Below are 15,274 nucleotides of genomic sequence, written 5' to 3'. Positions count from 1 at the left end.
AATTTTTTTAGAAAAAAATAAAAATTTAAAATAATCAAATTAAAATTTTAAATTCAATATCGGCTCGATCGATTTATTCGATTTAACTGAATTTTTATTCACCTTTTGTTGGTTTTAGAAAATTCCAATCAATACAAAAAATTATCAAATTGGTGTAAGGTCACAAATGGTATTGGTCAGATTAATTATTTTTCACAAATACGACATCCCATTCATCAAATCAATTACAATAAATTTGACTCGACTGTGATCATGCAAATAACGATCCATCAGGAAAAAATGTATATATAGCTCCTAACTCTTTGGTAAACACGCAGATCATCAAATTTTCTTAAAACAAAATGAGACAAGAAAGAAATGATAGCCGACGCTATGTAATTCAACCAACCTGATGATATCAAACACAATAAATCTCACAGCTGTAATAACAACCAGTCCTAAAGAGGCAGGGATACCAATATAACAACCAGTCCTGTTATTTAAAAAATCTATAAAATTTAAAAAGAGAAATCTCAACGTTGGGCATTTGGTCTAGTGGTATGATTCTCGCTTAGGGTGCGAGAGGTCCCGAGTTCAATTCTCGGAATGCCCCATTCTTTTTTATGATTCCGCTCCTCATCTTATTTGATAAATCTACAAGCATGTTAAATATAAACAATGTTGATTAAGTTAATAATTTTTTTATATATAAAAGTGTTCAATATATATAATATTTATTATCAAATTAAATTGAAAGAAAAATAATTTATTTGTGGCTACTTATAAGAGAATAAGAGTATTTTCAAATTAAAATTGTTGATGTGAGAAATCTTCAATACTTCAATTGAAAAGAAATAGTAAATAAGAGTGTAAAAATAAATTTATGTTTACACTTTTCTAATCTTTGCATATTTGAATGACCTTTATTGAAATTTGAAGACTCCCTTCACTAAATCTTCGGTCTTCAACCTAATTTTATATAACTTATAGCAAACTTCCCATAGATTTCACTATAATCTCTTTCAAATTCTTGAGAATAGTAATATAATGAGCATAAACAATATAGCATTCTCATAGAGCAGGTGTTCTTCAAGTACTCTTCTAGGCATGACGACTAGCAATCGCATGCTAACTTCTTCAATTCTTGAAACGCCTGATTACATTCTTCGTCAAATCCACCAATGAACTGGAAAAATGACTCGCGTTTTTTTAGATCTCAATAGAAACAAGCTTCAATGGCATTATGTTGATGAATCCGCGGGCGGATCGAGCTCACCTGATGCACGCGGTACGCAAATCGAACACCTTGTTCCATTAATTCCTCCTCGTCGGAGAATGCATCGAGTTTCAGGGAAGTGACCACTCGGTTCATGTACTCGTTGGCCAGCTTCATGGAACTTAACTTCAACTGCAAGCGATAGCAAAAAATGCAATCTGAATTTTGACTTGGAAGATGACAAATATGTGGATTGATGACCTACTTGGGCGATAATACCAGCGTCGAGCATCCATTCCCAAGGGACTTTGAAATCCCTGAACCTTTTGCCGGTGCTCTCCCTCGCCCTCTCCGTGTTCTGCACGCCGCGTTCCAATCTGTACCAGCGAAGTTGTTAATTAATTAATGAGCGTCGGAGTTCACTGGGAGAGCGCGTGGAGTTTTTAGATTCCGGTCTCACTTGTCCTGCAACGCCTGCATCCGCTTCAGAGCGACGGCTGTAGGCTGCCGGCGGTCGTCGTCGAAGGCCAACACCTCTGTTTCCAGGTTCTTGAGCTCTCTGTATCCGACGGCCGCTTCCCTCATTGCGTCCGCCTTTTGCTCCGGCCACCGGGGGAAGTGTTTCAGCACTGCCCTCTCGTCCACCAAGTAGGACAACTCCTCGTCCAGCCACTTCACGAACGCTTCTACGTCGGCGATGTCCTTGTAAGCTGCGTTCTCCACCTCCCTTGTCAGAAAGTTGATGAACTCTGCTTGGGTTTCCACATCGGATTTTATCTGTGAAAGAGACCGATTTCTTAAATCGTTTCCCAAAACTAATACATACGAATTCAGAATATGAAGGTGATGATGATCTATGAATGATCTGAACTTACAGCAAGGACATAAGCTGATCTATTCTCAATCTCTCCGATCATTTCCCGGGCGTTGGCTGGCGAAGGAGTCCCTAAGTTGCCTGCTTTCATATCCGACCTCCCTTCCTTCTTTGTAAGAGATCGGTAAAGTTCCAGAACTTCTGGTACCCTTCTCACCGCCTTGATATCCACACAGCCTGACCTCCTAGACACCGGAGGTGGCGGCGGCGGCGGGGGAGGTGGTGGGGGCTTCATGCCCTTGATTACATTTGAAGAATGAGAAGAAGAAGAAGAAGAAGAAGAAGATGGAGTTGGTGGTGGCTTTGGCACTCTTGGTGATCTTGTTCTGGCTGTGGAATTCTCACTGACAAAACTATTATCATACGTGTTATTGTTTTGATCCATTCGCTTCTCCGGTGAGGAAGCGACAGTGCAGGCCAAAGATTGGGTCTTCTTCGGCAGGAATGCCAGCCGCCGATCGGAATCCTGGCCTCGAAGTAGAGCGTTTTGGGTGTTCAAGCGGTCGACTTCTCTTTTCAGCTTCTCATTCTCTATCTCCAAGAAACTAATTCGCCTGAGAGAGGCCTCGAGCTTTTTGCTTAGGAGAGTGTTGCAAGTGTCTTCCTCCAGCATTTTCCTAGCTTTACGAGTATTGAAGCAACTAATTAACTTCCTTTGTCATTCTTATAGTCTCCAATTCCTTCTCTTTGCAAGTAGCTTAGCTGAGGGCCTTCTTGACACTTGACAATACGTCAAGTTTAGCAGGTAGGTAATCATATCGGTGCATGAGTTAAAAATGCTCTTGCTCGGCATTAAAGTGGTTGATAAAGAGTAGCTGTCCGGGCTTGGTAGTGTGTTGGTGTTTCACTAAGACAGCCTATAGATTTTATAGTCGATGGTTTTTTCTCTCTCTCAATTTTCCCTTTGTTTAAGCTGCTTAACCATAAACATCCATTGTTGATTAGACCAAGAAGTCTCATCTTTTAAGTGCTTTATGAACAAGATGTTCTTTTGTGAGAAAACAAAGAATGTAAGAGTAGCATAGGACGCATCTGATTACTAGTTCTGATAATTCGAACAGTTAATGTGATATAAATTCTTCCATAGTGGTATCAGATTTTGTCACGCCAAGTTGATAAATACTAGCAAGAAACAAATCCTTGTTCTTGGTCACTTTCTAGAGATCAGGTACACTTGATGACCTGCTTTTCTAGGTTTTGAAGGTGATCTTTGTGCGATTAAAGGACTGTTTTCTAGTTTGCTTGGGTCTGAAGCAAGGTAAAAAGGAGTGCAGATGTGCCCTTTTTACCAATCACATAGATTTCATAGGACAAAACAAACAACTGCAAGGAAGAAATCTGGAATGTAAAGAAAAAGCACTCTGTACTATCAGAATGCCAATCTTCATGCTTGACAATGGAAGTACATCTTAGGATGGTAAAAATCTAAACAATTTTCCTTTTGATCGTTCAACGAATTATGATGGTACTTCTCAGCAAAACTTGTGAAAGCACAGATAAAATTCTTTGATTTCCTGCAGATTGAAGCGCCAAATGAGACGTTTTTCCCATAGTTATATGTTCCTTGTCATTTTCGATTCCCACTATATCATGAATGAAAAAGAGAACTTAGATCATGAGTCACCAAATATCATATCATGAGAAGGGGATTAATTGCCCCCACGGGCTTGCTCACATGGTTAGCGCAGGGCAGTTGCTGTTCGGGCCCTCAGGTAGCCGTCCAATGGCTATTCTTTGCCTATTCACCGACGGGATCCACATGCCAACGCCGATAGTACTTCGGCAAAATGACACGAGGTTAACTATGTCTCTCTTCTCCACCCGCATAGAAGAAGACCAGCTCTGCGACCAGGGCCAGTTCCCGGAAGCCGCATCGTGCGGCTACAAGTCGTCATTCCCTGATCCTCGCTCACTCTTATGGGCCCGTTAGAAAAGTAAGCTCTGAGGGTGGAATCCCATTCATCGACTTACGAGACATTAGAACAGGAGAGATAACAGAAGAAAAGAGATTCAATCAATCGAACAATTGCACAAGGATCAGAGAGAAAGAGCTGAATGAAATGGATCAGATCAAATTAATTCCACGAAAGCGACCGGATCATTAAAAAAAATAGCAAAAGAACTATATCAGCATTCAATCTATGTTGACACGCGGGTGGAGCAAAGAGGGCTTCTCTGACCGCCTACAGTCTGATGCTTAAATCAGGATCGTTAGCTTGATTCATTCCTTCTTTTTCTCTTTTCAATCATTCCGAAAATTCAAAGAGAGTGCTTTTCTTTGATCTCGATCGAGATTGTGTGGGAGCTGAAATAGCTATCGAAAAGATAGCATTCAATTCAATAGCCGAACCCGAGTCAAGAAGTGATGGTTCAAGCTCTTCTTCAGGTCTTGGATACTTTCTATCATGCCAAACAAAGGGGTTGACTTCTTTCTCAAAGGTAGTGGAGATCAAGCTTTCTCGCACACGCAACTCTTCATGCCAATACAATAAATGGGGCATAATCAAGTCTAGAGCAAAGAGATCAAATCCTGCTGATTAAAGTCAAGACTCCCTGTGTCCTCCGTACCCAGCTCTAGCTATCTCATACAATAGGGGAAAGAGGATCAAGCTCTCCCCCCTGCTTGGCTTGAACGGGCTCGTGAGCAGAGAGTGCGCTGTCGAGCACCCTGAACTGAACTGAACTGAGCAGCTGATCTCAATCTCCATCTCCAAGAGTCCTTCATACTCCAATAGTCCAGAATAGGAGTAGGTCTTGCATGCATACCAACCATATCATAGGACTTGTCAGGTCTCGGTCTACTATCTTTTATAGATAAAGCATCAGAAGAGGCTTGGTAGCAGGGGCATATACATAGAGTTGTAGAAATGCCCTATTGATGAACGAAGCCTGAGAACAACTATATGTAGTGTGGTGGAAAAGGCGAGAAAGGAACGAAAGGGGGTAGGTGGAACGGAGTGGGCCCTGTGTCTTTTAACGAGATGACCGCTACGTCTATTATTGTTGAAGAGAGGAGTGGCTTAGCTGAGAATATACTATGTCTATGTGGTTGATGTCTCATGCCACGACCGAATAGATGGGTCTGAGAAGAGAGTCAAGAGTCAAAGCGTGATCTACACCACAGGAGAAGTGGGTGAGCGCTAGCCTAGCATTTCCAGTGTTCGGATGGCCCACCCCCATGACATGAGATCAGTGTCGTTAGTCATCGAATGCAAGGAAAGTGGCTTTTTAAGTTGTGCTAATACGGTCGATCAGCCTGCGAGGAATGCTTTTTCGGACTCTGGGGCAAGTGCGCTTTTCGGACTTGACGGTTTTAACGACAGCGACGTAAAGAGAAGTCATGTTCGGAAGGTTTGGAAGGCTCCCCAGTCTGGTAGAAGATACCCCAATGAGCCTTGGTGGAATTCTCTTCGCCCACTCATAGTTGGCTTCCTTTTCCCATGGGTTTGCCATCTAACGCTCCTTATCGCTCCTGCTCTTTGGTAAAGAGTATAGGGGGTCGCTCCGCACCTCGCCTGTGGAAGAACCTAGCCGATCGGTGGCATGCTAAGTAGCCTCTCTCGACTCCCGGATCATTCTAACCTTCGACCTGATTGGCACTGCCTCTCTCTCTATTGACTCTGCTTTCCGGAGTCGGTCTGACACCTCTCAACTCTACGCGAAGTTCAACCGCTCTTATCGGACTTTACATTTACTCAACCATTGAGAAGAGTACCTCTCCCCTTTCTCTGGGATTGGTTCTCTCTCTTTAGGTTGGTTGGTGAAGTGGCTCGCGTGCTCGCTCCTTCTATTGTATTCCCCCAGTCTCCCATCCCATGTAGATTATTCTTGCTTGCTTGAACGGATTTGGTTCGGGTAGCGGTTATATGGTCTAATTGGATTGATAGCTCGCTCCTACCCTACTTACCAGGGGTAGATCAGCCATGCTTCCCAGTGTCAGGCGATCCGTCAGCCTTTCCTCCCCGGCTAGCACTCCCTTTGCGTCACTACCGTTCGCTCCTAATGGTCCTATGAGTTCCTCTCCTCTACCTATCTTCTTAGTGCTTTCCCTGCCAATTTTGCTGCTCCTTCCATTCACTACAAAACTACGAAAGATCTCCTTCGCTCCTTTCTTTCATTACTCTTCCTACGGGTACGATTGAGTTATTAGTCCAGGACTCTCTAACCAAGTATTCAACTGGAGCAGAGCACTGTATCAGCTTTTGAAGAGTGCACTAATACTCTCACAGGGCGGAGCTTTGATTCGGATCAAATTCACCGAAGTGGGGAGCGAAGAGGTCATCTCTAGTTGTGGACGAGGAAAGTAAAGTCGCACGCATGTGAACGATAGTACTATCACCCAAGTAGTTCTTCGAGCTGCCTCTGCCTGCCCGGCTTCACACTCTAGAGAGCACAATTCATACCTGACTCGGAACTGCTTCTGCCTCATCAAGCCTGACTGGTGTTCGGAAGTATAGTCTTCTTTACTCCTTCGCCTTCCTTATCACTTTCTAGGCAGCAAGTTCAGGCACTAAAGAAGGGTAGGCAAGTTTGAATGAGCGGGTGGACGATAGCACATTTCTATAGTTAGCTGCCCTCAACTAATTATAGGAAGCTATAGGGCTCTGCCCTTACTTTAACTCTGTGCTCTTTAACACAGATACTCGACTGATTCGTAGGCAGCACTACTAGAGACCTTCAATCACCATTTGCCCTTTAATGCTACAATAGAAGTTGCCCGACTGCAGGGATTGAAATCATCAAATATAGTAAATTGTCGTGACCTGCAAAAAAAAGTAGTTCCATTCAACCCTGTATATATATTGGGAAAGATCTGAATTTATATTTATTTTAGGTCAATATCTCCTTTATATTTATTTTAGGTAAATATCTCCTTTATATTTATTTTAGGCTTAGTCGTAAATAGCCCCTTTGGCTATTTATATGCCTCTGCGTAGCAGAGGTACTTATCTTATATTATATACAGTTAGTCTACGCCAAAGGGGCTATTTATCTCCTTTAGTCGTAAATAGCCCCAAAGGCTATTTTTCTACTCAGCATAGCTGAGGTCTTTATATTATAGTAAGACGGATAAGTTTACGCCTTTGGGGCTATTTATCTCCTTTCGTAAATAGCCCCGAAGAAGGCTATTTATCTGCCCAAAAATCTAGTAAATTGTAGCAGAGGAACTTATATTATATACAGGCGGATTAGAACTTAATTATAGTAAGTAGGGCCTTTGGGGCTATTTATCTCCTTTGAACTTATATTATAGTAAGGCGGCCCTTACTATATATTGGGAATTTATTATAGCCCTTCGAAATTTCTATTTATTTTAGGTAAATATCTCCTTTCTATTTATTTTAGGCTTAGTCGTAAATAGCCCCAAAGGCTATTTATCTACTCTGCATAGCCTTTGGGTCTATTTTCGACTCAAAGAGGCGTAGCAGAGGTACTTATCTTATATTATATACAGGCTGATTAGAACTTAACTTAATATTATGGGGGGCCAAAGGGGCTATTTCTCTTCTTGGGGCTATTTCTCTCCCTTTAGTCGTAAAGACTTTGGCTATTAACTTACTTACTTTTATATTGGGCCCCAAAAATATAGTAAGTTGTAGCAGAGGTACTTATTTTATCTTATATACAGTTAGTCTACGCCTTTGGGGCTATTTCTCTCATTTCGTAAATAGCCCCAAAGGAGATAAATAGCCCCAAGAAGATAAATAGCCCCTTTGGCGTAGACTAACTGTATATAATATAAGATAAGTACCTCGGCTATAAATAGCCAAAGGGGCTATTTACGAGGCATATAATATAAATACCTCTGCTATGCAGAAGGAAATAGCCTTTGGGTCTATTTATTCTAGTAAGTTATAGCAGAGCAAAATGCATATTATATACAGGCGGATTAGTCTACTTAGTCGTAAATAGCCCCTTTGGCTATTTATATGCCCCAAAAATCTAGTAAGTTGTAGCAGGTCTATTTTATATTATATACAGTTCGTAAAGCCTATTTATCAAATTTATCTCCTTTGGGGTTATCTAGTAAGGGGATAGCCCCAAAGGCTATTTCTCTACCCAATATAATAGTAAGGGGTAGCAGAGTTATATTATATACAGGCGGATTAGAACTTATATTATGAATGCAGGGCCTTTGGGGCTATTTATCTCCTTTCGTAAATAGCCCCTTTGGCTATTTATCTGCCCAATATATATACAGGGGTAGCAGAGTTATATTATATACAGGCGGATTAGAACTTATATTATGAATGCAGGGCCTTTGGGGCTATTTATCTCCTTAGTCGTAAATAGCCCCTTTGGCTATTTATCTGCCCAATATATATACAGGGGTAGCAGAGGAACTTATATTATATACAGGCGGATTAGAACTTATATTATGAATGCAGGGCCTTTGGGGCTATTTATCTCCTTTGAAGACGAGCAGCTGAAGGTAGGGAGAAAGATCGTAGTAGTCAAGGAATAGCCCACTTTCGTACCCAAGGGTTGACCTTCTGTCCTATGTCCTAGTTCTTGGCACTGGGAAGAGTATCTATCTATCACCTATAGTGACGGATAAGGAGCAATAGACTAGAACCATTAGGCTAAGCCCATTAGACGTAGACGGAATGAGTCTGAGCTGGGACCAGATTCAGGAAGTATATAGTTTAGTAGCTCTTCCCTCTCTCCACGTCTTAACGTCTTAACGTCGCTCCCCGTCTATAGTCGCTATCGCCTATTACTAAATTAATGGGCCTTGCCCTTCCTAGAATTGGTGCTCTCCCATAAGAGCGATATTACCTTCACATGCTCTATTCCTCAATTTATATTTATTTTAGGGGGGCACCTATCTCCCTTGCCCTTCCTAGAATTGGTATGCAAGGGAATGAAAGCACTTAGATTATGGGACGAGGGTTGAACTACTGAGCAGGACCGAAGAGGTGATCTGTACTTGATACCGAATGCAAGAGCTAAACCAACCGATTGAGGCCCAGTTGCTACCTTCTCTTCTTTCACTCGCCTCTCGGCACCCTTACTATATATTTGGCCCATAGAATCATTCCTATCACTGGTATCAGCTATAAGGTAGTTCAGATCTGCTCGACCCGAAGCGAAGAAGGAGGGCCTCTACTTAACTGTGCTGTGGTTCCGATTCCGATAAACTGCCTAAGCGCTGCATGCTGCTCTTTTTACGAGGGGTGGGGTAGACTGATTTCGTTGAGCCCCGCAGTCCCTTTCCTGCTGCTACTGGTATGAAGCACTGAAGCTCTATCTCTCCCCAAAGCTTTCATAAGAAGAGAAGCGCTGCATTTATCTGAATGCCAGAAAACCCCGGCTAGTCTTCTATTGTAGTTAGAATGAACCCGATCTTCCACTACAGCCAATTTTCAGGCCTGGCCCACTTCTAGCAAGGCTTCCTCTAATTAGCAGTCCTCTCGACTTCGCTTCGGATACTTCTCTCCTCGACTAGCATTTCTTAGGTCGAGCAAGAGTTCAAAATTAGCCATGATCAAACTAGTCTTTGGACTATGATTGGGAAGATCAGTGGTTTCACCGGATGAAAGATACGGACCACGCACACTCCAACTATACTAACCAACCACATAACGAAGACAACGGACTAACTTCATTGACTCTACCAACCACTTAACTTAAGTAATGAGCAGCGCAAGCGGACGGGTAGATTCTTGGAGAATAGTGATGCGTGAACTAGACCTCTTCGATAGTGTTGTCAAAGGGGAAAGTCTTCTCAGCGCTTAGTCAAATATGAGACTATGGTGGGAGCGGAACCTGTTGTTAACAAGCCCACTACACGGTGCTACGCAGAAGGGTTTCTTGGACGAGGCACCGATCGCAAGCCCGCTAAGTTGCGGAGCGGAAGGAGAAATGGAGCATCGACCGGAGCAAGCAGATAAGTGAACGAGAGAGACCAGACCGAGACTACCAGGAGGGACTTGGAAGGCTGCCTAGCTGGAGACCCCCAATTCCGGTAAGAAAGAAGGATGGGGAAGTTGAAGTTCCAAGAGTCCTGGGATTGGTAACCATGGGAAAGTAAGTAGCATGGGCTAAAGGTCAGAACAGAAGACAGCCTAGGATAGGCTGGGAGCGAGAAACTGGACTGACGGGAATGACTAACTAGACAGGCCATGCCAATCAATGGATAGTGCCCTGAGCCCTGGCATCTACAGTAGTTGAAGCTATAGGCAAAGAATGAAGTTGGGACAGATACCGAGCTAGCAATTGTACGCGACCGAAAGTCAAGCCTCCTATTAGGAGACGCAAAGAACTAGACATCTCAGAGTGCAGGTCAGTATGGGAAAGATAGAAAGTGTGGGACGAATGGTGAATCAAGTGGTACGGGTACGGGAAAGAAGTCTGGAATTGGTATCCGAGAGAGCAAGGTGCAGAGCCGATAGTGACGTAAACGGAGAGGACCGGAACTTATATTATATACAGGGAGTACTTGATCTCAGTGTGCCCTTTTGGGGTAGAGAGAGGGAAGCCCTTGCAATGCACCGAATGAATGGCATATGAACCGAATGAATGGCACCGCCCTAGCCGCCTGATCAAGGAGCGAATGAAGCGTGATGGGGAGGTCAGTCTCATATAAGGATAATAAAGAAAAAAGAGGTCAGGTCAGGCAATGGTTTAGTTGATGTAGTTGATGGCAATGTAGACGAGATAGGGTTCTGTTCTTAATGATGGATATTAAGTGCGAGGTTATAGTCAATCCCATCCGGTCCTGAATAGGCAAGGTGCGGAGCTTTTGCTTAGTAGAAGTGTTATCGGGACGGGAAAGTCGACTTCTAGGTCCATTCGAGGCTTCTTCGGTCCGGTTCCACCTGCGTCGTTTCACTCGGCTACGCACCTCATAGTCACGTGCGAATGCGAAGTCGAGCATCCGCCAGACTTATTCGACGAGATAGCTGGAATAAGGCATTGCCCGACATGACTAGCTGAATGACTGGTATTAAATTGACAGTCAACCATAGCGACTGAGAGGTTAGGACGATAAGGAAGGACCAGATAAGCATCTTAGCTAGCCGATAGCAGGATCCCGAAAGAACATGACTCGGAGGACTGGAAACTCCCTTGAGTACCTCCCTAGCGTAGCACGATTCTAGTGATGGGGACTGGGAAGGGGTCCTAGTGAAGAGGTCAGAGGCAAGAGGACGGGTTCATAGTGAGACCGCTGAAATAATAAATTTCACTTTTTACTGCAATAAGAAGGAGACTATTCGGCTTCGGTGAAAGGGTGAGATGGTTAAGTCACCAAATATCATATCATGAGAAGGGAATTAATTTCTCAATTTACCTTACATATGGTCATGAGACAGTTAAAATGACGGATTTCACTTTTTACAATAAAAGGGATTACTCGCCTCCAATGAAAGGGTGAGATGGTTAACTCCACCATAAATTAGACATCTAAAATTTTAAACTCAACTGCGACAAATTTGAATAGATTTTCTTTCAAATAGGTAACGGCTTGAGAGCTGAACCGCCATATTAGTGTTGATCCAGTTGTAATGAACAAGACGGACTCTAGTGTACCACTTCTCTGCAAAACTTGAAGAGAGTTAGAATGGGTCAAGGCGGACTTTGGCTCAACCACTTCGATACTCAAGTTAGCTCGACGTTCAAGTTAGCTTCGACGATTAGAATTGAGAGAAGATAAAAAAAATAGAAAAAAGTGGTTAGAATTTGGTATGTGTACTTGTGCCCGCTTCTGCGAGTGTTCTTTTACACTATTTCCCTCGTGAAGTTAGTGGCACCCACGATCCCTCATCATCCACATCTTGGTTGAGGAGGTGCCACATTATCTCACATCTCGATTATTTCATGTCCTACACCTCCCTTATTTTTCGCTAATCATGTGACTCCGCATTCCCCTATTCATTGAGGATTCAGAATCAAGAGTTGGGCATCGAGTTAGTCACATGCTCTCGAAATCAAGAGGTAGGTTTCAGATGGTTGAGACTTCAAGTGGCATGTCCTGAAGACCTTTAGAGTTGGGAGTCAGATTCCAAATAGGACGTTCAATTTCACACGTCCGATTCTGAGTAGTTGAGGGTCGGGCGTCTTAGTTTTGAGTGACAATGTCATCACTATTTCGGATCTAACTCGGATGCATGTCTGATTCAAGTCGCATTGAACGGGTGGAGCTTCATGGGACTTATTTTTTGCCGTTCAACTTGACTTTTGATTTTGATCCGACCACGTGGATGGCCCCAACTGCTCTCCGCATCAGTTGTCATTTCTTTTGTTTTTTTTCTTAATACCCTTCAAATTATTAGCTGATGTAATTTGGGCGGTGGCCATTTTTTTAACTGACAACCTCATCTCTAAACGTGTTCTAACACTTTTGAACCATCGATTTGCCGACTTTTGTTTGTTCGTTCGCTCGATCGTTCATTCGCATCCTGCACAGACTTCCGAAGCTCGTCTGTTTGAGAAAAATATCTCCTTTTGATTTGTTTTTTTAACATATCCGGCAACTACAACTACGTCATAGAAAAACAATAACTGGGACAGAGCGCCATGCATATACATGAGATGCCGTTATTAGCATTGCGAAGAAACCGTTTTGAGAATTAAATTTGTAATTATGCGTGATCCGTGTATTAATTAAATCGTTAGAAAAAAACAGAACAAAGTCAGTCGTATAACTGCAGCGTTAACGTATGGTGATAATACCTCACCTACCCACCGTAACAACTACTGCATTAATTTGTTTTTCTCAGAAACCAACACGCGGGCTCGCGTAACCGCCCACGCAGCGCGAGTACCGTACAATACATTCCTCACCCGCTGCCAATCAACCCGCCCTGGCGTAACCCCTTTCCAGTCAGATCCAGTGGAATTATGGGGGGATATGCATGAACGGTGGGGCCTGTGGTTGGGTGGGGTCGTTGGTAAGTTTGTTCGTAGGTGGGTCAGTTTACGGTTTAGTGCCAGCCCATCTCGAACGACTTCTTTTGTGACTTTTGTGCACCTCCTCTCGCTTCGGCCTTCGATCGTAACGAATATTGAAAGGAAGAACCCGAAATTTCCACAAAAAAAATTTATTTTGGTTTATTTTTTCTGAATTATAATTTAATTTAATTTAACATGAAGGAAAAGTAGAATGCTACCTAAACCGCAATCGAACAAACCAACCCAACGAACCGTACCGGCTCCATCTCCATTTACGTTCTCTTTCTTTATAAACTTCGTAACCAATTGGGATGGAGACGTAACGAGCAGCAGGAGGAATAGGACGTCGAAGAGGAGGAGATGATGGTCTCGGAAGAGAGCAGCGGCGGCGGCGGTGGCGGCGGCGGAGAAGAGAGGGGCGATCCGAAGGTGAAAGGATCGTGGAGCCCGGAGGAGGACGCGGTGCTGATGCGGTTGGTGGAGCGGCACGGGCCGCGTAACTGGTCGCTCATTAGCTCCGGTATCCCGGGGCGGTCCGGAAAGTCGTGCCGCCTGCGGTGGTGCAACCAGCTAAGCCCCGAGGTCCACCATCGCCCCTTCACCCCCGAGGAGGATGCCGCCATCGTCGAGGCCCACACTCGCTTCGGCAACAAGTGGGCCACCATCGCCCGCCTCCTCCCCGGCCGTTCCGACAACGCCATCAAAAATCACTGGAACTCCACCCTCCGCCGCCACCGCCGAGCGGCCGAGGCAGGAGAGGCGGCCGTTTCTCCGGGGATCTCCGCCGTCCCGAGCCCAGACCCCATCTGCGCCGCCTCTCCTCCTCCCGCCGCCGGGCCCGTCGTCATCGCCCGCGGCTCGGACGTGATGGAGGAGTACTCCGATTCGAGATCGAGCAGGAAACGGCCACGAATGAGCGAGGATCCGATAGTCGGAGGTGGGTACAGCTCAGTCGCGGTGGGGCCGGCGACTTCGCTGTCGCTGAGCCTCCCGGGGGAGGGCGGCGCCGCGTGGGGGACAAAGAAGGCGAGGGTGGAGGAAGTGGGGCGGATGAGGGACATGTGCCTCGTCTCCATCATGCGACAGATGATCGCAGAAGAGGTACGGAGTTACATTGACAAACTGCGATCGCATGTGTCGGACGATGCCTTCCCGGCAGTCGTCAAGCAGGAAGCCTCATCCGACACCGCAATTTAGCATAAACTCATGTCTTCTCTTCTCTTCTCTCCTACCTTTACTGTTTTATCTTGTTCGAGAGGTTTATGCTGCATTAACAACGCTCAGTTTGCTATTATTTTGTAGAGAAATTAAAGCATAAGATTAGTCTTAATACTGTGTTGTATAATTTTCTAATTTTTTTTTTCCCTTTCTGCTAAAAATGAGAAAAGGAAAAATGAAACGGGACGATTTGATCGGAATCTGATTGATAGATTGGCATGCTAATCATTTGAGGGGTTCGATCTAAGTCGAGCTTGAGTTTGATCAAGTTGGACTTGAAATTTGAATTGTAGTGTTCTTGTTGAGATCTGCTCTTGAATGCGCCAACTCTTCTCAACACCAAGTGTGATCGAGGTCTTGAGAGGAGGAGGCCGTGAAACTGATGAAACCTGCAATCACAGCGATCGTGAGAAGGAAGGTCAGGGGTTGTCTTAGCGTGGACCGCTCCGATGTTTAAGTCAGTTTGTGAAGGAGGAGGAAGAAAACGGAGAAGAAGAAGAATAGAAAGGGGAGATGGTGAGAGCGCATACCTCCCTCTGCAGGAGGGTTGACCTTATATATCTATAATAGGCGTCATGTCAAGTTGTAAGCAAGGTGGATGTCCCATCATCGGTAGGGCTTTTGTCAGAAGGAATGGGATATTCAGAGCCTATGTCCTATCGTTGATTTGCAATTGAAGGGTCATTTCACATACATCTGTCAGAGTATAACCATGATTAGTAGTAGGGGTGTCAGGGAGACATTACTCATACCGTATGATAGGAGGAGTGGTCTTTGATAGGGAAGGGCAACGAGAATTGAAGAGTATCAGGATCGGGTCAGGGCAGAGGCGGGGAGTCGGCATGGCTTAAATCTGAGTGGGTTGACTCGACTCGGGTGGGAGAGTTCACCTCAAGGATTCGGACCAGCCTCCAAAGTTAGCATTCCTGTGGGGCCAACTCGGTTCAGGAGGTCTGTGGTCCTGCAAATCCGACTCAATCTCCGAATCGACTTGGCTGCTCCGGCCAAAATCGACTCGGGTATCTACTAAGAGTCGGTTTGGTTCGGATTGAGGAGTCTGCTTCAAGGATTCGGATCAGATTTTAGGAGTC

The 15,274-nt window shown here is 44.4% G+C and overlaps 2 protein-coding genes and 1 non-coding gene across 3 annotated transcripts; 2 read left to right on the top strand and 1 right to left on the bottom strand.

Moving 5' to 3' along the window:
• Positions 1 to 520: 520 nt before the first annotated feature.
• Positions 521 to 592, top strand: TRNAP-AGG (transfer RNA proline (anticodon AGG)). The gene has a single exon. It is a non-coding gene; the product is annotated as a tRNA-Pro (tRNA).
• Positions 593 to 1,093: 501 nt separating this feature from the next.
• LOC141833948 (INCREASED PETAL GROWTH ANISOTROPY 1-like protein 1) lies at positions 1,094 to 2,682 on the bottom strand. The gene is made up of 5 exons (XM_074721438.1): positions 2,071 to 2,682; positions 1,656 to 1,972; positions 1,461 to 1,572; positions 1,256 to 1,387; positions 1,094 to 1,165 (listed from the first exon to the last, which is right to left on the bottom strand). The coding sequence occupies exons 1-5, from the start codon at positions 2,680 to 2,682 to the stop codon at positions 1,094 to 1,096; spliced, it is 1,245 nt and encodes a 414-aa protein (XP_074577539.1).
• Positions 2,683 to 13,213: 10,531 nt separating this feature from the next.
• On the top strand, positions 13,214 to 14,278 carry LOC141834107 (transcription factor MYB77-like). The gene has a single exon (XM_074721554.1). The coding sequence runs from the start codon at positions 13,326 to 13,328 to the stop codon at positions 14,160 to 14,162; it is 837 nt and encodes a 278-aa protein (XP_074577655.1). The 5' UTR covers positions 13,214 to 13,325; the 3' UTR covers positions 14,163 to 14,278.
• Positions 14,279 to 15,274: the final 996 nt, after the last annotated feature.

Source organism: Curcuma longa, chromosome 8, assembly GCF_044706935.1.
Source record: "Curcuma longa cultivar G26 ecotype Majalengka, Jawa Barat chromosome 8, ITB_CL_G26_1.1, whole genome shotgun sequence".
In the NCBI taxonomy this organism is placed as follows: domain Eukaryota; kingdom Viridiplantae; phylum Streptophyta; class Magnoliopsida; order Zingiberales; family Zingiberaceae; genus Curcuma; species Curcuma longa.
This window is presented reverse-complemented; position numbering and strand designations above follow the sequence as displayed.

What these genes read in the sequence shown, in the direction of transcription:
- LOC141834107 (XM_074721554.1), top strand. Translation starts at nt 13,326, where the DNA reads ATGATGGTCTCGGAAGAGAGCAGCGGCGGCGGCGGTGGCGGCGGCGGA.
- LOC141833948 (XM_074721438.1), bottom strand. Translation starts at nt 2,682, where the DNA reads ATGCTGGAGGAAGACACTTGCAACACTCTCCTAAGCAAAAAGCTCGAG. An exon ending in ACGCTGGTATTATCGCCCAA is followed by an intron (nt 1,388 to 1,460) that starts GTAGGTCATCAA and finishes TATCGCTTGCAG; the next exon opens with TTGAAGTTAAGTTCCATGAA. An exon ending in TTGCGTACCGCGTGCATCAG is followed by an intron (nt 1,166 to 1,255) that starts GTGAGCTCGATC and finishes TCATTTTTCCAG; the next exon opens with TTCATTGGTGGATTTGACGA.